Source organism: Coenobita brevimanus, chromosome 98 (genome assembly GCF_032717465.1).
Source record: "Coenobita brevimanus isolate Jiangsu-jjx chromosome 98, ASM3271746v2, whole genome shotgun sequence".
Taxonomy (NCBI): Eukaryota; Metazoa; Arthropoda; class Malacostraca; order Decapoda; family Coenobitidae; genus Coenobita; species Coenobita brevimanus.
In genome coordinates this window covers 36,877,663-36,900,160 of record NC_137051.1, presented here as the reverse complement: position 1 = coordinate 36,900,160, position 22,498 = coordinate 36,877,663, and the positions used below count along the sequence as shown (strand labels likewise).

General features: G+C 42.1%; 1 protein-coding gene across 1 annotated transcript in view; it reads left to right on the top strand.

Annotated features, from left to right (window-relative positions):
* Positions 1 to 22,498, top strand: part of LOC145414034 (G-protein coupled receptor GRL101-like) — a 208,725-nt gene that overhangs the window by 30,765 nt on the left and 155,462 nt on the right. Inside the window, exons 3-4 of the mRNA XM_080283600.1 lie at positions 3,307 to 3,411; positions 19,255 to 19,371. Coding sequence (XP_080139726.1) covers positions 3,307 to 3,411; positions 19,255 to 19,371 — 222 coding nt within the window. The remainder of the gene's footprint in view (positions 1 to 3,306; positions 3,412 to 19,254; positions 19,372 to 22,498) is intronic.

Sequence of the window (22,498 nt, the reverse complement as noted above, 5' to 3'; positions counted from 1 at the left end):
ATTTTGTTTTGGCTACCTACTGACGATTTATTTATTATTTATTTTAGCCTAGAGAAATCCTAGTTCACAAAAAGTTCTGCGTCCAGACGATTTCCTTAATCTGGGAGAGACTGTTACATCTAGAGGGTTTGGATTTTTATAAAAGAATAGAGGAAGGAAAAACAAATGAATAAAAAAGATAATAATCCATACACCAGATTACAGGTGTCCTCAATTAAAAAAAAATAAAATCTGTAAAAGGTGGATTTGAACAGCTGTAGGTTGAAGTTTGGGGGAAAACCACTCAGGGGAAGCGAGTTCCAAAGAGATGCACTTTGGAGGATGAAAGAAGTCTGATAGGCCATGTACTTCACTATAAAATTCCCCCCAAAGAGGTAAAACAAACTGTACGTAGCAAGATTAAGCTTATTTAATGTCATCTAATTGAAAAAGGTTGGTGAGATTGAATTTGTGGCGGGCATCTAGCGTAACAATAAAAAAAATGCCAAGTTATTAAATGCAAGAAGAATGGAGAATGGGAGGGAGGGGTATATTGCAACGTGGGTATTGTTTGTGTCAATTTACCTAACCACTTCTGCCAAGGACGCCATTCCCCCTTCCTTCTTTATGCATTTCGTTTTTGCCAAAGGTACGAATGGCCTGTTGCACTGAAGGGATTCGTAGGGCTTTATCTGTGTCCATCCGTTCGTTATCTCTCTAATTGCTCTGTAAAATAACTAAAAACTCTTAAATGTGTCACCAGACGTGGTTAACGAAAGACGAGGTGGAAAAATGTATATAAAAGACCTGTCAGTCAGCCTAAGGGATGATTAGCACACACACACACACACACACACACACACACACACACACACACACACACACACACACACACACACACACACACATTTTTACCTACATACTCATACACACAGTTATGAATGTGTTGATTTAAAGACTCATATACTCGTACAATTTCACATATTTGGGACACACTTCCTTACCTACACATCCAGACACAGCCGTAAACTGTTTTACGAAGTATTAATGAAGATACGAATAAATGTGCGTGTGTGGGGGGGGGGTAAAATGGGAGTGTGTCGTCCTGTCTCAGCTACCTTCCTTTCTTTGGGGGAAGCAACCTAGGTATGTAGATAGATAGATAGATAGGTAGATTTATGAAGATGCGGATATATATATAATCATACTCCGATTCACATATAGCACAGCCACAGACGTCAATGTTGCAGTACCCCATACTGATTTTCATGGAGAGTTTGAGCAATGATTTCCAACACCCAGTAATTCAATTGACGGAACCCCCACATTTTTTCCGAATTTCATACTTTCCCAGCTAAATGATGGATCTTATTAGTCTGCAATGGTACACTCTGCTACATGTGTATACTGAATCATACACACATACACAATACACAGAATATGTTATGTAGGAGCTTCAGTTCAGGTATAAGGCAGGAGCTTTGTTTTTGTCTTCACCTGTTAGCTCATTTTTATCTACATACACAAAAGCGCGCGCGCACACACACACACACACACACACACACACACACACACACACACACACACACACACACACACACACACACACACACACACACACACACACACACACACACACACACACGGAGGCTGAAAAATGTGGAGCGAGAAGGTGCGAGGAGGAACGTGAAACCAGGTGGCAGGTCACGCTTCAAAACCCTCACTCTTACTCCAGGTTTCTCGTCGCTCGTATAACTGTATGTCTCGTCGCTCGTATCTCTGTATGTCTCGTCGCTCGTATATCTGTATGTCTCGTTGCTCGTATCTCTGTATGTCTCGTTGCTCGTATATATGTATGTCTCGTCGCTCGCATATCTGTATGTCTCGTTGCTCTTATCTCTGTATGTCTCGTTGCTCGTATATATGTACTGTATGTCTCGTTGCTCTTATCTCTGTATGTCTCGTTGCTCTTATCTCTGTATGTCTCGTTGCTCGTATCTCTGTATGTCTCGTTGCTCGTATCTCTGTATGTCTCGTTGCTCTTATCTCTGTATGTCTCGTTGCTCGTATCTCTGTATGTCTCGTTGCTCGTATCTCTGTATGTCTCGTTGCTCGTATATCTGTATGTCTCGTTGCTCGTATCTCTGTATGTCTCGTTGCTCGTATCTCTGTATGTCTCGTTGCTCCTATATCTGTATGTCTCGTTGCTTTTATCTCTGTATGTCTTGTTGCTCGTATCTGTATGTCTCGTTTTCAGATTTTTGTAATTTATTCCAAACCATTTTCAAATACACCTACCTTCATATAATGCTCTTCTCTCCCTTCATTTATAATTTATTTTCTTTTCAGACGTTTTCCTTTTTCATACTTGACTTCTTTCATAAATTTTCAATGCCAGAAAGAAGGAATCAAAGACTAGAAGTTCGCAAGATGGCTCCCTCCAAAAAAAAGACTGAATAAACACGTTAGGGTTATGAATATTTCGCTTCCATACACGTCACTTCCTGTTTTCATTTAATATTCAGACCCCTTGTGGTTTCCGAAATTAATTCACATGACGATACCAGAGCAAAAGATAAATTGATCCCAGAGATTTAAAGATTAGACTTTTTTTTTCTTTTTATGTACATTTTGTTTTCATTCACGGAGGATTTGTTTTGTTGATATACATTACTTTCTGATAATATTTATTTTTGGCTTAGAAAATCTTTATCTTATTATTTTTCTTACCTTCTTCTTTGCTTTTTCTTCATTTACTTTTTTTATAATCTTGGGTCGAGTCTGTCCTTCTTCCCTGTTCATCACCGGTGCCTCTGAAGGAACTATATTATCGCCTACTTTGACGCTAACTTATAGAAAGATGTGGAAAAGCTTCAACCCCAAATGTAAAGCGGCCTCTAACCTTTGATGCTTTGCTGCCGGGATCACCTGTTCTATTCAGTCATTGTGCAGCTGACATAATTCTTCCGAGTTTCTCAATTTCTGAACCCCAACTCAATCTCCACGCCTGTGTTGCATTCTACCACTTTTCATTCTCTGTTCTTTCCTCACATAATGATTCATCCTAGACTGGAATATACGTACAGGTATTCTTCTTCATCAGTGTACAAGGTGTTCAGTACCTGGATTGTTGTGGCATCTCCAGCGTATGTTAAATGCTCCCTTCACCCTTTAACACCTTGCCCCAGCAGGTGAAGAAGAATGAGACGTGGAGACGCTTTTGCAGTATACCGGAGAATGATCAGTCGCATCACCCTTCCCTCTTTACTTATTCCCTCTTATTTTCTCACTGTTTTGCTCACTGCTCTCTTTCTCTCTCTCCCTCAGGCTGCCTTCCCAACGAGCACCAATGCGGAGACTCGTGTGTGGACCTGGTGCGTCGCTGTGACACCCACCAGGACTGTCCCGATGGCTCAGATGAACAAAACTGTGGTGAGTCACTAAGTCCACTCTGGATACAAAAACCCACACTGGCAGACGAAAAAATATGTATTCCAAACAGTTTCGGCGACAGCTGTCGCCCTCTTCAGTGGATCTACAGACCAAGAGTGGTACATGAAGTGGCTGAATCGGTAGAGAGGCGGCCTGCTGTCCTGATGGACCCAGGTTCGAATCCCGGCTGGGGCAGGGAACAATTTAAGGATTTGAATTTCCTAAAAGCAGACTTTCCTGATCTACTAGATGACCCGCCGACATGTCGTAAAAATGCCCCCGTTAATACCAGTACACCAGTCCTGTATGAGACAGCCCTAGCATGTATTCAATATGGATGGTGGGTGTTAGCGCCGAAGTGGTGACATGTGGAGGTGTAGGAGGACTACTGGACCTTGGGATAGGCTACTGCCCCCGAGATATAGGCCCTAACGCCTTTGCCCAGAGTCGGTCACATAAAAAAAAAAAAAAAAAAAAAAAAACATACAAATGCTGAGAAGCTGCTTATATGCAGGGTGAGGACACGTTTTCCCAACCACACCTGATGTGACCTCACCTGACTCTCCCTCTACTCTGTCTACGACCTGAGTGAGGGATTACAAGGGGCGGCAAGGACCTTGCCGCTAATCCTTTCATCACTGGATCTAATTTATACATTCCTTCACTATGGTTAAAATTATTATATCTCTCTATACATACAGCTTCCACAATCCTACGTTTCTTATAGTTACTACATTTGTACAATATTTGGCTAAAATTCCAGTCAATTCTATGGTCGTTTTCCGAAGAGTGAACGTACACTGCGTTATTTATGTTGCCTATCTTACAAGCATACTTGTGTTCCTTAATGCGAGTGTCCAAATCCCTTCCCGTTTCACCAATATAAACCAAATCACAGTCTCTACATGGAATTTTGTATACCCCTGCAGTTTTGTTACTAATTGGTTTATTCTTTACCAGCATTGATCTTAAGGTGGAAGTATATCTAAATGCAATGTTTACATCCAAATCATGACTCACAGACTTCACCAAGCTAAGATTTGACACATACGGAACCGTAATGTATGGCTTATTTTGCTGACTTTGTGATGTTGGTCTAGGTACAAAAAAGGCTTTTCTGGCTTTAAAATACGCTTGCCTTATAAACCAACTGGGATACTTTAGATCTAAAAATATTTCCATATCTTAGCGTTTTCCGTATCCTATTTCATGGTCACGATAGTGTGACTCTTCAGCCGTCATGGAAGTCCACTCTGAATAGTCTCATTGGTCTTAGGTGTTGGTCTTCGTTTAACCTCTTCAGTCTGGTGACGTATTTTTTTTCATGCTGTTTTAGCCAAGATGGATGATTAACACTGCTAGACACGTATTCTCACTTTCAAATTCTAGCATTGTTTGGAATAGAACGTTACAGTTGTTCCGATCACTACCGAATTAAGTGTTCAAAAAAATATATCATTCCTAGACATCCCAATAAAGGCAATGATGTATTTAAAACGCGTCTTTATTGGCAAGCAACCAACTCTGGGAAGTGCTTGAATGCGGCCACTGAAATGACCACAAAGATGCCGGCTTTCCACACCAGGTTCATATCTCAGTGAGCGTAAGGAAACTGGTCGTTGAGGGCAAGGTAAAGAGAATGAAAGGTAGTTTCATGGGGGGGTGAGGGGGAGCTAAAATGCGTCTCGGTCTGCGCATGACGTCATAGTTAATACAGACTGCAGCTCATCCTGCTCAACACACGCCAGTCACACATACACCTGCCTGTGGATAGGTACTCCGTTTTCTTTTTTTAGGGGTGGCTATGGCAATACAGATAATTTTGTGAACTAAGAAAGCATGTCAGGTAAGGGATACAAGTATTGTAAATAAAGAATAAGACATTATGTGAATTACTTATATTTTTCCCCTTAAATGATTGCAAGGCACTAAAAATGATATTGGTATGTTTTGCTGAATGTAAGCTTGTGAGAGATGCAAGTGTACTATCTCCACCCAACAGTTAAGGTATATAATTAAAGGCTACAAGTAACAGCCGCACTTGAGGTGGGAATATTAAGTCTCCCTATACAGGGAAATCACAGAGGGAAAAAAATGAAAACATTCTTGCAAAGCCTTCAGGTGTCTCCTCATGATTGGGCTCCGATTCTGCTTCCTGGTTCTTGTGTAACTTTCAACTCTGGATATTTTCCATAATCATCTTCCTGCTCAAGCTATATTTACTTGCTATCCCTATTGATATATCATCATTATGTAGTTTACCTATTATAATTATAGATCAATGAAACAAAATTTTCGTAATTCTCCTCCAGTCACATGTCCCAGATAATGATGACGTGAGGAATATAGATAGGTTGTGAGTGTGTTGAGTAGCGACATGTGTGAACATTCATAATACAAAAGCATACCATACATACAGATGGTTTTCTGTCAAGCTCCCGTTTTCTTCCACCACCCCCACCCCTCTCTCTCTCTTATTAAATTTGACGTCACAGAATCTGCGCGGCTCGGGGGTGCTGTACTTACCTCTCAGTATACTCTTCTCTTTACCTTGGTTGAGGGATTCCTTTCGCCGAGCGAGTTAGAGACGTAAACAGGTTCTTGTAAACCCTGGACACACAGATCGCAGACTGGGCAAAGTTATCAATATCTTTCTAAACCCCCAGAGGGACACAATACATCCCCGACCGTATCAGCAACATAAACATCTCCTACCTCAAGCAAATGACTCTAGCATATCAATCTGAGGCGGGCAATTAAAGTGACATTAGCAGACGTAATATTACCCTCCACTAACCAGCATATGAAGCTTAACCTCTTAATTTACTACAAAAACTCTAAGGTAGCCAGTGTCATTATGAAAAACAGCTTAACACATTCCACCACACCAAGGTACTAAATGTCTCCTTATGCCCAGGGGAAGGTTACAAGCTTCGAAATTCAAACTACAGTGGTATGACAACCTCCACACTAAACAGACACAGCATTGCACTTATAAAACATGGTAAACAATAAAAATGCAGCAAACACCTACCTCAACCAGATAATAACTTGTAGACGAACACCATTAGACTTTATCAACATCTCTCACGACATCAGATTACAGAATCGTTGTAAACACGATACGGGTCATCATCTCAACACACTCATCCAACAGAACATGACAGGGTTCCAACACTTTTTAGCCAAACTAGGATCAAAACAAGACCCCTGATTAGATGCCCTTCAGCTAAACATTCACCCAACATTTAACAACAGACATAAACACTCATACGTACAATCCCTTCGGCTGATTTGACCCACATTTGCTCCCCTCCTCAAAAATAAATAATGTTGCTATTCTGTGGTGTGGTGAAGTGTTGTGTGGTGCAGTGAGGTGTGGTGTGGTAAAATGTGGTGTGGCGTGGTGTGGTGAGATTTGGTGTGTGGTGTGGTTTGATGTGGTGTGGAAAGGTGCTCTTGTGTCGTGTAGTGTACGAGGGTGATATGGCGCGTGGTGTGGCGTCACGTGGAATCGCAAAAGTTGATAAAGTCTACGGGAGTGAAGCACCCCGCGTCCAATAATCCATCGTGAGAGACTGACGAAAACAGCCGGAACTTTAAATATGTGTGTTAAGTGACGAAGTTCAGAACAGTACATAAATAGACACTTTTTTTGTCTGGTTCTTAAATTCCGGTTCCTTCGCCGATAGTTTATAAAAGTACAACATATATCGCGTCAGCAGTAAATCATGTCCATTGTAAAACTCTGACAGGAAAATAAAGATTTGAATAAGAGTGGGAAAGGAAGCCTCATTATCACCTGTAGGCTGAGAGTGATGGAGGGAAGGAGGTGAAGGGACGGGAGGAGTGGAAGGGTGATGTGTGGCGAGAGGGTTCAGAGGAGGGCGATGAAGGAGGAGAGGCGAGGTGAAGGAACAGAGAAGGAAGGTGAAGGATAGGGTGAGGGCGAGGAAGAACTATACAGCATTAGGGCGTTTGGAAGGGGAAGAGAAGGGATGGATTGAGAAAGCATTTATTCCATAGAAAGTATTATATAAAACTGAAGTTGTGTTTTAGTCAAGTTCACATACCTAACTCACGCAAATAACACTAATTGATAAAACTGGTATCACGTAACTTTCCTCACATTATTGCATCTGAATTGGTTGACCACGAGTTTCATTAAGCCATATTACATGCTGCTTACCTGTTGTGATTGATATTTCTGGTGCCTATTGTAAAGCAACTTTTTTCCCCTAGTTTTTCTTAGCTTGAAGGAGAGTAGCTCCAAAGTGGATGCTGTTACGAATAATGTATAAACCTTGATTTCACTAGGGTTAATCTCAGTACGATTATAATTCTTTAGCAAAATTATCCCTGTTCATTTGAGGAGGGGAGATTTAGGGTAAATGATTGAAAAGAGAAAGGAAATCCCAGGCAGTACAATTTTCTTCCCTCCCTCCTGCCGCCCGCCCCCACGGCATAGGAGATACGAGTCTGTCTGTAATACTAAAGCTGGGCTGTGATGTTGCCACTTTCTTACACCTGTACAAAGAGAACAGGGTAATAGCCACACACACACACACACACACACACACACACACACACACACACACACACACACACACACACACACACACACACACACACACACACACACACTGCAATTCACTTTTACAGTAGGCAGTGATGACGGTGGTGGTGTTCTCTCATTGATAGTGTTTTCCCCATTCCTCAGTGGGTACGTATCATATAACAAAGAAGTAGTTAATGTCCCAGTGATCAGTGAAGCTATACTCGTCATCTGAAACCAAACGAGGCAGATATACTACTGGGAATCTCACAAAATCATTCCCCTTGCACAATGACCACTAACCTGCTCAGCCCTTACCCTTCGCTGATACAGCAAGAGTTCCACCAGTCCAAATGTCTAGTCTCGTGGAATAAGGAAGCATCTGGCCTTGGTGAGGGTCAGAGTTGGTGCAGACAAAAGGCACTAAAAATCTCAAGCTATTGTTAGTTCCCCATTGGAAATATAACCTTGACACACAAAGCATCTCTGTTGGTCATAAATTTTTACCTGACAAATGAAAGGCGTAAATAATCACATTGGGCTTGTACTTGACGCACACCAACCAAAAAAACAAGCCGTATTATGTGATGAGTGTTAAACAGCATAGTACACAGTTTATTAAGTCAGTGTTTAAGAAAAAAAATGGATTCAAGGAGCCTTTCTGCATAGAATTATTGATTCTGAAAGTGCATATGATTTGGTTGGCACTGCAGAGGTTTTTCAAGCAATTCGATGATGATTTGCAATATATTCTGTTATAGATAAATAGATAATGTAGATTAGATCTGTAATCTATGAGTAGATAGATAGAATATTCTGCAGTTCATCATCGAGTTGTATGAATCACTGCTACAGTCTCAACCGAATAATCAGTCTCATAATCAGTAAATACTATGCGGAGAAGTGTGTGTGTGTGTGTGTGTGTGTGTGTGTGTGTAGAGCATTCTGCTAAACTAAGAGATATAATAATTTGTTAAGATATAGAGACGTATCTCCTTTACTTTCCGAGAATGCGTAACATCCTTTCCTCAGAGACAGTTTTGCGTCTTACACCTTACTGTTACTAATACCAAATACTTCGATACTGGAAAGCTATAAATAATGCACAAGAAAATATTAAAGTGTGAGTTTAATAGTCAAAATAAATCTCTAGAGAAGGGGCACTGAGAAGCTTGCCATACCAACGAGAACACAACCGAAATCGAACCTTTTAAGCCCCGAATCCAGGTAGATAATGAGAACACGTACAGGTGAGAGAGGACCTGGGGGTTACCTAATATTCTCAGCCTCGTTCGACTCGCCATCGCTAAATACGGTGGTACGATGTTAGCCCAGGTGAAATGCTAGAGTTGGTGCGTTCATGTGAGGGTCAGTGGAATCAGTATTGGCACCCCCACGCTTCTTCGCCCTCTAACTAAAGAATTTGGTGTTATAACAAAATTAGCCGCTAGAGTTGAAGCGACGGTGAGAGGAGTATGCAGTGATAAAACGTAAAGACAAACCTGAAAAAAATAGTTTACAGGTGAGAAGTGAGGTAGGAAAGGTGATACAGGTAAAAAATAATTAGCACAAGACGAGAGTACCTGGGTGAAGTGAGAGGACGTGAAGGTAAAATAAGTCCTATACTCCCTTTACTTCAACTTGGCCTAAAATTACCATCTCTCGACCTTCAATGCTGAGGTTTAAAAATAAATCAACACTAGAATATGATGCTAGTCACGAAGAAGTGCCATGGAAAGGATGTATAGCCGTTGTATTGTTTTTCTACCGTGTGAGATGAGCAACAGAAGGAAAATTTGGGCCAAGTTCGAGTAAAAAGCGTATAGTTATTTTGTATTTTTATTATTTTTTGCAGTGAAATATACAGTAACAATTAAAGATACATGCTATCTTTAAAACTAACTCACCTGTTTCCCACAATTTACTGTCTCGGTTACATGAAAAAAAAAAAAAAAAAAAAATGGGATGTTTTAGAAGTAATTATTCGACCTACGAGGATTTACTGGCTGACTCTCATGTGGTGTTGTGTGGAGGTGATAAAACTTGTAATCCCCGCCACCTTCATTGCTCACTTTGCTGGTTTTTACTTTACTGTTCGTTGAGTTTTACTATGTTTGTTTCGTGATGTTTCTTGAGTTATTCTGTGATCAGGTAGAGATGGAATGATGTGAGACCTCGGACATATGATTTTCCTGCTAATTCGGATTTTGCATAATTTTCCTTTTGCCACAATGTGGAATTTGCATTTGAGTATATTCAGTGAAGCAAAGTTAAGATACATTACCATCTTTATCATCATCAATCATCGTAGTCATCATCAATCATCATCATCATCATCATCATCATCATGACTCGGAGTGTATCCATTGCATGACAAGCCTCTTCCGTCTTTCTAGTTGAGGAACAATCTTTCGAAGCGGCCCTGTCCGTCTGTCTCTCGTCAACGATTTTCCGACGCGAGGCGCTTCACTACCGTAGACTTTAGCGGAGCCACGCCACACTCACAACACACCATATCATCCCCTCACACCACGCCGCCGCACCAACGACCCCCTCACACCACACCACCCTGTTACACTGCACCACACCATACCACCCTCTCACACCACACCACAACACACCACACAAGGTCACCCTCCCACACCACACCACACCACACCAAGGGCTGTAGCTAACAGCACACATATACATACTTTCCGTTTCATTATTGGAGTTAGAGTAATGGTCGGTTTGTCTTTATTCCTCACCATACTGATTACAGAATACACTGATACACAATAAGCCATCTCTCTAGCCATGCAAAGTGCGCCAGGAAGTGATCAATATGCTCACGTAGCCCCGGGAAAGTCCAGAGAGTGAGGCGGAATGTGACGACGCTGACTGTACGTTGAGGAGTTCCTATCAACACAAGGTGGTGGTGGTGATCAGCGGGTCTGTAAATTCCAAGACTGCTTACGTATCAGTGACCTGCTCAGCAAATGACCTTCACGGGGTAACGATGGCGATAAGGCAGTCACGAGGGTGTGGTGAAAAGCTGGCCAGACTACCCGAGGTCCTAGTTCGTCTCTAATTAAGGTGATAATTGCCAGGTGGTTTGAGGTGAGACATGAAACAGAGAAACGCACCGCTAAATGAAACACTCTGTCGCTCCCCAACTCTCACAGTAATTAAGGCGTGATTCGAGATCATGTGATATCCACTCGTCCTCAGGAGTGATGTGGCAGGACGTACTTATGGACATTGGATGGTGTGTGGTCTCCGGCAGCCACTCCAGTCCATGATATGATTATAGTGTGACATTTAGAGATGAATCATACTTTCAGAAACTAATCTCGGAGGGTGGAGTGTACAAGAGATTATTACACGAGTCCATTTCTTCGTGTCAGGGAACGCTTCCGGGCATTTAGCAGACATACGTAACCAGGAGTGGAGAGGTATATGAGAGAGGGGGGCGGGAGCTGGGAGCAGGACAGTGAATGGTGGGGGACAGGGCGACATGGAGGCGATTTGTTTATGGCCACCCCTTACGGGATGAAGGCGTCTGGCAATAGATAGATAGACGTAACCAGGTGTAAGGAGGGAAGGAGCCATGAGTAGTTTCTTTCCCAAGTAACATCACGTATAAATGACCTGCACACTTGAATCTAATTGTTTCTCACGACTCATACAGGTGTTACGTATCCCATTGACGGTGGAATGGGTGTTAGTGGAGCCGGATTTTAATGTTATGGACACTGACAGGTGTATTGCGTTAATTATACGTACAGGTGTCTTTGTAATTAGCCACACAGTCATTTCATTTAGGCGAGGAACAGGAAAATAAAGTCTAAATTCCAAGCTGAGACCTTTAGATTGGGACAGACTTTGCGATATATTGTAAGTCTTTTTTTTTTTTAACAGCATCCAGTAACTGTTGGGCCTTTAGCTGGTTTTTGGCACTTGGTCCAGCTTTCGTGCCATAGACAACATCAGCTGTACCATGGCCAACCCCAGGACAGACATATTAAGACGATTTATGAAGCTTAGGAAATGCACTTATTAGAAGGGTTTAAGGAAGTTGTTCCAGATCACTATTTATCAGAAAAGTCTCTCGAAAGCTTAATCAGAATCGTCTATCGGTAGCAAGATTAAAACACTGCGTCCTCAGGCTGAAGGTGTTGATGACAGGTGTACAAGGTAAGATGGACCTTCATTAAATCACCTTCATATCACAGGTATATTGCAGTGAATTAATTGACCTTCAGGGATTGCTATTGGATATTATGTGTGTCTCTGAATGAAGGGATATTGGCTGTACTCAGGTGATATAATTCCCTCCAGGTGATTTGGTCTCTGTAATTAAATGTTCACCTGTTTATAAATTTCTTGAGTCTCATAGATCTGTATTCTCGTCCGTAAAGGAAGCTCCCCAACACCTTTTCCTATGTGATTTATGTTGCTTATTACACCTTACTGTCCTTTTCTGTTATATAAATCCTTCAAATATCGACATACTCTGCATAAATTACGTACAAAAGGATATTAACCACCCATATGAAAAAAGTCGCTAAGGAAGAGGTGTTAGGGAACTTCATTAACCAACAAGATTACGTACCATAGGCTCTGAGTCCTGTATGAAGATCTTTGGTAATTTAATATGATTCTTGAACAAATTATAATAGAGTTCCCATTTAATTAGCTGCATATACCTTTAATTGTGTCCCAGTCTTTGTTTTGATTTGGATGCCCTCCCTCTTTCCCCCTCCCCTCCCCTCCCCTGCACTCCCTCCTTACCCCCTCCCACTCTCCACCACTCCCTCTTTCCCCCATTCCCCTTGCCAGCACCCCCTCCTTCCCCCTCCCTTCGCCAGCACCGCATCCATCTTTACACTAAACTCCGACACCAATAGATATACAACCTTATTACTAGAACTGATTACTCATAGGTGTAAGCAAGCACCTGATTTTTGATGGCAGGTATGGAACTATAATTAGCAGGTGAGATTAGCCTGCATCCCATATCACAAAGCGTAATTAATAACAGCAGAAAAAATGTCAAACGTCTTCTATCATCCCCTCATACTAGGGAAATTATCTGGCTTTATGTTTCCTAATTTTCCTTCACCATTTTTTCCACACAACACACACACTTCCACTCTGCCATTGCATTTCCCGATACTCGTCTTTCGTTTCTCCCTCTACGGTGTTTTGTAGTGTAGGCAGCTTCGTATGTAACCACAGTGGATGTCTTTTGTTTTAGTTAATGCCACTGTTACACCATTTTCTTTCTTTATCTGTCTGTCTTTCTATCCATCTATCTATTTATGTTAGCTTTCAGGAGCACCTTTCATACTGGAGTAAATGATGATTTTTTTCCTAATTCTTCGCTGTTAGAGGTTTCCACAAAACTTAAGTAAATTTGGCTGATGTTGGAAGAAATGATGTGATAGAGACGTCCTAGGGCTGAATGGGTTAAGTATATTTGTGGCATTAATGGATCTTGATTGAAATAGCTTTTTCTCTTGGCCCAATACTGTACCACGCCCCTTCACCCCAGCCCCTACTAAATCTCCTCTTTTTACTTCCCTCCGCCACATACATCTTCAGCCAGACCCTAATGCAAGATCTCTGTCCCCTTCTGTCTCCACTTACCTTCTCCATTTCCCTTCCCCTGCTCCCTCTTTCTCTTCCCTCCCCTCTAGAACCCCCCTTTCTCTGCCTCTGCCACCCCTTTCCCCTTCATCATCATACTTTTCTCCCCCTTCTTAAATCGTTTCATTCTCGTCCCCTTTTGCATATATATATAAGCTCCTTTTCGCTTCACCGCCTCAACTTCCAACTCTTTGCCCTCCCCTCCACAGCCCTCTTTCTTTACCTCTGCCACTCCTCTCCCCTCACATCCTGAACATCTTCCCCTCTCATCATACCTTCCACCCCATCCCTTCGTCTGTATATATTATTCGGCCTTCATTTCCTCCCAGCTGCCCATTTACTTTTCTCCACAATCCATTTTCCTTTACCAGTTCACACCTCACCTCACCACCTCACCTCTTCTTAACCCTTTGCTGCCCACAGAAACACACTCCTGCCTCTCTCCCCACCGCATCTCATCCCTTAAGCCCCAGAGGCTAACCCTTGCCCCTCACCTCCCCTCTCTTCCCTCTATCACCAGAGAGGGGACTCTGTTGTACGCAGTCAGCTGAAGGAATTTTGTGGACGCGCCCCCATCAGCAGAAAGAGGTACTGTTTTCCAGGAGGTGGATTGTGATATCACAGAAGCCTGCGATGAGGTCACAAAAGACGCAAATGATCAAACTCTATACGTTATCCATGTTGGTACAAATGATCTGAAGCGCAATAGATCAGAGGAATTGCTAGCAAAGTATCATGAAATGATCAAACGATTCAAAACTAAGTCCACTAATGTGATAATATCTGGTATACTCCCAAGGATCAAGGCAGAAAATAGTTTCTATGATAAGCCCTTCAGCACAAATAACCGGCTCAAATCTCTCTGCATGCAAGAGGGAGTCGACTTTGTCAATCTGTGGGACCAGTTTTATGAGCAACATACTCTATTCCAGAAAGATGGTCTCCATTTGAACTCAGTAGGAGCGGCACGGCTAGGTAGACTTCTACACGATAAAGTCGCCCTCTTCAGATCAAAAAACGCGGCACGTCCAGGAACAGTAACCTTAACGTAAATACCCACAAAGTCAGATCACCAACTGTTCGGAACGGAGTTAGAGTCTGCTATGCTAACGCACGTAGTCTACGTAACAAGTTTGAGGATTTAGAATCTCTAATTTACCTACAAAATTATGACATTATTGGCATCACAGAGTCCTGGATTAACACATCTGACCATGACTTTCTAGCAGAATACTCACTAACAGGGTACAATATTTTCAGCTGTGAGCGACCACATCGAGCTGGTGGCGGTGTTTTACTATATGTGAAAACTAGTCTCCATCCCCTTGTGCTATCCAAACCCAGTATTACCAACACAGATGCCAGTTATGTTCAGCTAAGTATTAATTCACACAAAATAAATATATGTCTCATCTATCGTCCTCCAGCACAGTCAACTGAGACAGATGAAAAACTTTATGATCAAATTGCGGAAATTTGTTGTCAAGAGGATAGCGTAATTTTTGGGGACTTTAATCTACCAGTAACAAAGTGGGGTGAACCACTGACGGCACACTCAGGACAAGAGCATTATACGAATCTTCAAGAAAACGCCCTTTCCCAACACGTAGAATACCCAACGAGAGGAAACAATATCCTAGACATCATCTTGACTACAAATGATAACCTAGTCAACAACGTTGAAATAGGACCTGAGTTTAGTTCCAGTGATCATCGAACTATACAGTTTAATATTACTACTGAAAAAGTAAAAGAAACGGAGAGCAAAGAAAAGGTCCCAGATTATCGTAGAGCTAATTTCAACAGGCTCAGAGCGCTACTTGCAACTGCAGATTGGAATCGAAAGTCTGAAACCGATGGTATAAACCAAGCATGGGAAATATTCACCAAAAAATTTAATGAAGTGGTAAAGTCATGTGTGCCACTACGTAACAGACGTCCAGCTGGAAATAATAAACCAAAGTGGTGGTCCAGTGAAATAAAAAGTAACTTAATAGCCAAAAAACAGGCATACCATAAATATAAAGCTACACAAAATAATGATGATAAATTACAGTACGATAATCTACGCCGCATATCGAAAAGACTTATTAAACAAAGCAAAAGAGCACTGGAGATCCACATTGCTAATACGTGCAAATCAAATCCTAAAGAATTTTACAGTTACATTAGAAAGAAAAAGATTATGACTACATCAATAGGTCCTCTAGAAACAAACAATGGCAAACACACTGAAAATGAGGTCGAAATGGCAAACATTCTTAACGATTACTTTGCGTCTGTTTTTACAGTAGAAAACACCAGAAACCTACTGGTACCCACAAACCAAGCAAATAGCACAGTCCTTAGTAACTATGCTATCCATAATAACGATATCCTTTCAGCCATAAATAGTACGGACATAAACAAAACCCCTGGCCCCGATAAAATATCACCGAGAATTCTCAAAGAAGCAAAACATGAGTTACTGCTGCCACTGTCTGTCTTATTCAATAAATCATTAAGTACTGGGAAAGTTCCACGCGAATGGAAACTAGCAAATGTAACACCAATTTTCAAAAAAGGAAATGAGTCGCACCCAGGAAATAACAGACCAATCAGCTTAACATCAGTAGTGTGCAAGTTAATGGAAAAAATCATAAGAGATAAAATAGTTAATTATCTAAAAGAAAATAATATAATTAAAGACTCGCAGCATGGATTCAGACATCTTCGTTCATGCTTAACTAACTTACTGGACTTCTTCCATGATGTTTACAAATCATACGATGACTCAAGAGCAGTAGATATAATTTACCTCGACTTTCAGAAAGCATTTGACACTGTCCCTCACAAGAAGTTTCACGAGAAAAATAGAAGCACATGGAATAAAAGGAAAGACGCATAAATGGTTACAAGACTGGCTGTCAGACCGAAAACAGCGAGTTGTGATAAACGGAAAGGAATCCAAATGGCCTAATGTGATCAGCGGCGTTCCCCAAGGCTCAGTACTTGGACCGATACTTTTTATTATATATATAAATGACATTGATGAGGGTCTAAATTGTAAAGTATCCAAATTTGCAGATGATACTAAAATAACCAGTAAAGTCACTTCAAAATTACAGTGGCAGCAGTTACAAAATGACCTTAATACTTTAGCAAGCTGGGCAGAAAAATGGCAAATGAAATTCAACACAGAAAAATGTAAAGTACTTCATATTGGAAGTAACAATGTCCATGCAAATTACAAAATGAACAATATTCAGTTATCAAGTACAGACAGTGAAAAGGATCTTGGTGTGATAATATCAAATGACCTAAAACCAAGCAAGCAGTGTACCGATGCGGTTAAAATTGCAAACAAGCTAGTGGGTTTTATTGGAAGAACTTTCGAGTTTAAATCGGAAAAAGTCATACTTGCCTTGTACAACTCGCTAGTGCGCCCCCATCTTGAGTATTGTGTGCAATTCTGGTCTCCGTACTACAGAAAGGACATTGAAAAATTAGAGAAAATTCAGCGAAGAATCACAAAAATGATACCACGACTTAGAAACAAACCATATGAGGAACGCCTTGAAGAACTTAAATTATTTAGCCTAACGAAGCGCAGGTTAAGAGGGGACCTTATTGAAGTTTTCAAAATCATGAAGGGATATGACAACTTAGACATGAATAAATATTTTGATATAGACCGGTCGAGTCAAACCAGAAGTAATGGCTGCAAAATCATGGGAAAGCGATTCCAATCCCACGAAGCAAAATACTTCTTCTTTAACAGAGTTGTAAATATCTGGAACAGATTACCCTCAGATACCGTGAACAGTATCTCAATTGAGACATTCAAAAACAAATTAGACAAGTATTTGCACGAAAATCCTCAGCTGACTCTTTTTCTGTCCGAATAACTTGCTTTTATAGCTACGGTACATGTAAGTTCATGCCCCTTTAGTCTACAAGACACCCCGTAAACAATGTACCCGTACATAGTGTTGCGTCACGATATTATACATTTTCAATTTATTCGGTGCAAACAAAGCAATATAAGCACAGATTAGGATCTGCACAGATAACCCTGAGTTAACGGTCACTACTCTTACTTTCGACCTGTGATGGGCTGTGGATCACTGAGGGTCCATGTTAGTCAAGTGACCACCATCGGGATTTTTTTAATGTACCAGGGGTCACTGCTTCAGGATGAAACTTGTGTACTTGTCCCATATGGGAGAGTTCCCTGTCTCAGTGGAGTGAACGGAGCTAGGGCCTGATTGACTGCTGCCTACCTTAAAAGCGCCAGGCAAGGCTGCCGCACCACCCCTAAACATCCACACTGTGCAGTCCCCTCTTGTCTACAGGACACCCCATAAACTTAACATAGCGTCACGTCACGTCATTATACGTTTTTCGATTTACCCAAAGCAAATGAGGTAATATACAGTAAGCACAGATTAGGATCTGCACAGATAACCCTGACTTAACGGTCACAACTTTTACTTTCGACCTGTGATGGGATGTGGATCACTGAGGGTCCCTGTTAGTCAAGTGACCACCATCGGGATTTTTTTAATGTACCAGGGGTCACTGCTTCAGGATGAAACTTGTGTACTGTCCCACATGGGAGAGTTCCTTGTCTCAGTGGAGTGAACGGAGCTATTGCCTGATTGACTGCTGCCTACCTAAAAAGCGCCAGGGAAGGTTGCCGCACCACCCCTAAACATCCACTCTGTGCATTGCACATCCACACTGTGCACTGTGCAGTCCCCTTTTATCTAAGACACCCATCCTATATACTTTTCAATCTCCCCAGTGCAAAGAAGGCAATATAAGCACAGATTAGGATCTGCACAGATAACCCTGAGTTAACGGTCACTACTCTTACTTTCGACCTGTGATGGGCTGTGGATCAATGAGGGTCCCTGTTAGTCAAGTGACCACCATTGGGATTTTTTTAATGTACCAGGGGTCACTGCTTCAGGATGAAACTTGTGTACTTGTCCCACATGGGAGAGTTCCTTGTCTCAGTGGAGCAAACGGAGCTAGGGCCTGATTGACTGCTGCCTACCTTAAAAGCGCCAGGCAAGGCTGCTGCACCACCCCTAAACATCCACACTGTGCAGTGTGTAGCTTCCACGTTATGTCCACAGACCTCCCATTAACTCAATGTTACCGGTTTATAATGTCATGCCGTAACTATTATTTTATTTGTTTACTTTCTCTTTCAGGTTACTCTATTGGGTAGCTTATAGATAAAGTATTATAGAATGTGACTTTTCCTTTCCAGTGTTTCCTATCAAATTTCCATGTCAGTTTTTCCATGCTGCATGGTGGTTTTTCTCACTTTTTCCTGGAGGGTTTGGTGGTGGGGGGAGCCTTCTTGCTTTACTATCCTTATCCTTCAACATGTAGAGTTAGATCTTGTAGTCATAGTTTTCTCTAACAAGCAGCCTCGAAAGGACCATAAGGTCTGTTGCTGTTTGCTTTCCTGTGTAATCCTGTGTAGTCACCCCCACACCCCTCACCTTAGATCACCCCACCAGAACCCATTAACCCACCTGACCTTATACTCCCCCAAGAGATTCATCCATGGCCCTCCCTTCCCTTCCCCCTTCTCCCTTCCTCCTTCCCCTCTTCTCCCTTCCCTTCCCCTGCCCTAACCCCGTGTGTCCTTTCCTCCCCAGAGACACACCCGTGCCCCGTGAGCCACTTCAAGTGCACCAACCACCTGTGCGTGCCCAGTGAACACGTGTGTGACTTCCTGGACCACTGCGGCGACGGGTCAGACGAGGAACAGTGTCGTAAGTACTTATAAAGAGGTTAGTCTGTTGTGTAAGTAGTTGTGTAGGTAGTATATGTACCAGTGTAAGTAGGTGTTGTAAATACATCGTGGACTTCTGTGGGGACTGGTCAGACGAGGAACAGTGTAAGTACTTCTTGGGGGTTACGTTGTCGTGTAGGTAGTAGTGTAAGTACTATAAGCAGAAGTGTAAATGTGTGAATAGTAGTATAAGTGACAGTGAAAGTAGACGGTCAGGTGTTAAGTATGAACTCGTCCACTGGGGGAGGGGCCCAACAAGTAGTGTGGTAGGGACTGAGGAGGGTTGAAGTAGCGTTGTAAGTACTTGCGTGTGTGTGTGTGTGTGTGTGTGTGTGTGTGTGTAAGTAGCAGTGTAAGTACTGGGAATGGGATAAAAAGCAGTGTATGTAGTCGCTTAAGTAGAAGTGTCAGTAGTGAAGATGGGGGGTAGGTAATGTAGCCAGTTGTATCAGGAGTGGCGTAAGTATAAGGGTTAGTAGTGCTGTAGGTAGTAGTGTAAGTACTGTAGTCAGTGTAAGCTATAATCAAAGTACTGAGGCTTGTCATTCAGTGTAGAGTCACATGAAGTGGATAGAAGAGTAATAAAAGAGTGCCATAGATGAGAGAAATAGGAAAAGCGGAGGGCAAACACAAAAAAAGAATGATAAAGTTGAGGAGACAGTGCTACATCAAGTGAGTGGATGATAGTTGCCACCATCTGCGCCCTTGTCTAGTGTAAATAATGCAAGATAAATGCAGTGGTGGATGTGTTAATTAGGCGTTGAAAATAACGTAAGTGATTTATGTACAGTGTCAGGTAACGCAGATTTAGTGACACACACACACACACACACACACACACACACACACACACACACACACACACACACACACACACAGACGCCACTGAAAAATCAAACACAAATGCATGCACCAGAAACCCAGCCCTTGTTACAGGAAAGAAAAAAAGATATATATCGTTTGTGTTTTTTTTTCAGCAAAGCCGATTTTTTTTTTCCACATGAACAAAGACGTATAAATAGATCCAGAGCCACAGGTGTTCTCTTCCCACTAGTTTTTTTTTTTTTTCCGGACTAACTCTATTGTTCAGATCTGTGTCATATTGTGCAGTTGGTCGCTTGTGCTTCTGTCTTTAATATTCTCACTGTTGTGTTGTATGAGAAAGCACACTGTGAATTATTTGCTTTATTTATTACAAGCTCTATCGGATACGTTTATGTGAAGCTACAGAATGTGGTGAAAGTTTTTGGCGTATCAGGTAGAGCCAGGATTCCGGGGGCGTGAATGATGAGTGAATGAAAGCGTGGCCCATTGGAGTGGGCAAATTTGGGCTGTCTGGAAGTTGCTACTCCTCATCTTGCCCTAGGGTGGGAAAGGAGGTCCGGATGATGATGATGATGGTTACAAGCTGAGCAGTAGTACAGTACACCCACTGAGAAATCATTTTTTATCAATACTCACATCTAAAACTGCACGCAACTAAGGATAGAATTTTGTAGTTTCCTCGCACAGTACAGTAAGTTGGTAGTCTATCAGTGGTTCCTATTTCTGGCCCTTGATATTTCACTCTAGTCAGTAATAGTAAAATTAATGTTATACTGAAAACACAGATTGGCCACTTGGAGAGGATGGGGAGTGTGAGACTGACGAGGAGAGTGTATGTGAATCAGATGGAGGGGGGGAGAGGGAGGGGGAGGCAAGGATGAGATGGAGGGATGGAGTGGAGAGGTGTATGAGAGAGAGATGGTGTGAGCTGGGAGCGGGGCAATGAAATGGCGGGGGACAGGGCGATTTGTTTGTGGCCACCTCTTACGGGATTCAGGCGTCTGGCAATAGATAGATAGATAGATCCTCGTTAGGTGTCAGTGCTGTTGTAACAAGCTTGGTTGTTCCCCAGACCAGATGTGATTCGGTAGTGAGAATTAAGTTACAGCGCGACACAGTTATACTAACGATTTTCCATACCAAGGAGAAGGAGGAGGAAGACTAGGGAGGGGAACAAGAGAAGAGAAGAAGAAGATGAAGGAAAGAAGAAGAAGAAGAAGAAGAAGAAGAAAAGGAGGAGGAGAAGAAGAACAACAACAACAACAACTACAACAGCAACAGCAACAAGAAAATCAAGGAGAAGGAAAGAAAGAGAATTGAAAGAAAGAGAGAGAGAAAAACAAAGACCGGAAGCCTCCAAAACACACACACACACACACACACACACACACACACACACACACACACACACACACACACACCAAAAAATATAAATCAAAGAATCCCAGAACAATGATTCATCCTGCCGTGTTTGTGTGTGTGTTGTCACGTCTCACGCAGCTCGCAGAGAAGAAAGGTGTGAGCATTGGATTTATCAAGGTAAAACTCTGCCTTGGGATATAATCACACTCACACAGACCCCGTGAACCTTCGTGAGCGACAACACCATTCGCTGTAAGATCTAACAAACTCACACTCATGTACCCTTTCTTACAATCATCTCTTATTCTCTGGAACCCTGTCTTGTAACTATCGCTCCTATCCACTCTCATGTACCCTATCTTGTAACCATCACCCTACTGTACCTCTCACCTCAATGTACACCTCGCACCTTTACTCAAGCCTAGATCCTGGAGAGGGACGCCTTCATGTGGTGGCACTTTTGTAACCGGGGACGGCTCCTCTGCCCGCTTGTACAACCGTTCCCCAACTCATTCCCTATCCCCCGAAAGGAAAATGGTGGATTGCATGGGAAGGGCAGCTGAAGTGTGGATCTAACTGACCTAATATTAACTTAATGTTACCCAGTTTGACCTGAAATAGCTTAAATGGACCTAGGTTAACTTAATGACGGAGTGGATTCTTTTTATGCTATCATCTGTCGTGTCTGACCATAATATTACATTGCTCTTTTGTTTACACTTTATTGTGTGATTTGTAAAACCTGATCCTTAAGGGTTGTTACTCCCTCACACTGCACACAGAGCTATCCTTGTCAGTTACTGTTGTCATGGATTGTCAGTTATCATTTGTAGGTTATCATTCATGCCAGGTCACCTTGCTCTGTGACCTGGCATAAATGATAACAAGAAGCAGAGTTGTACAGTTCCCAAGAAGCAGAG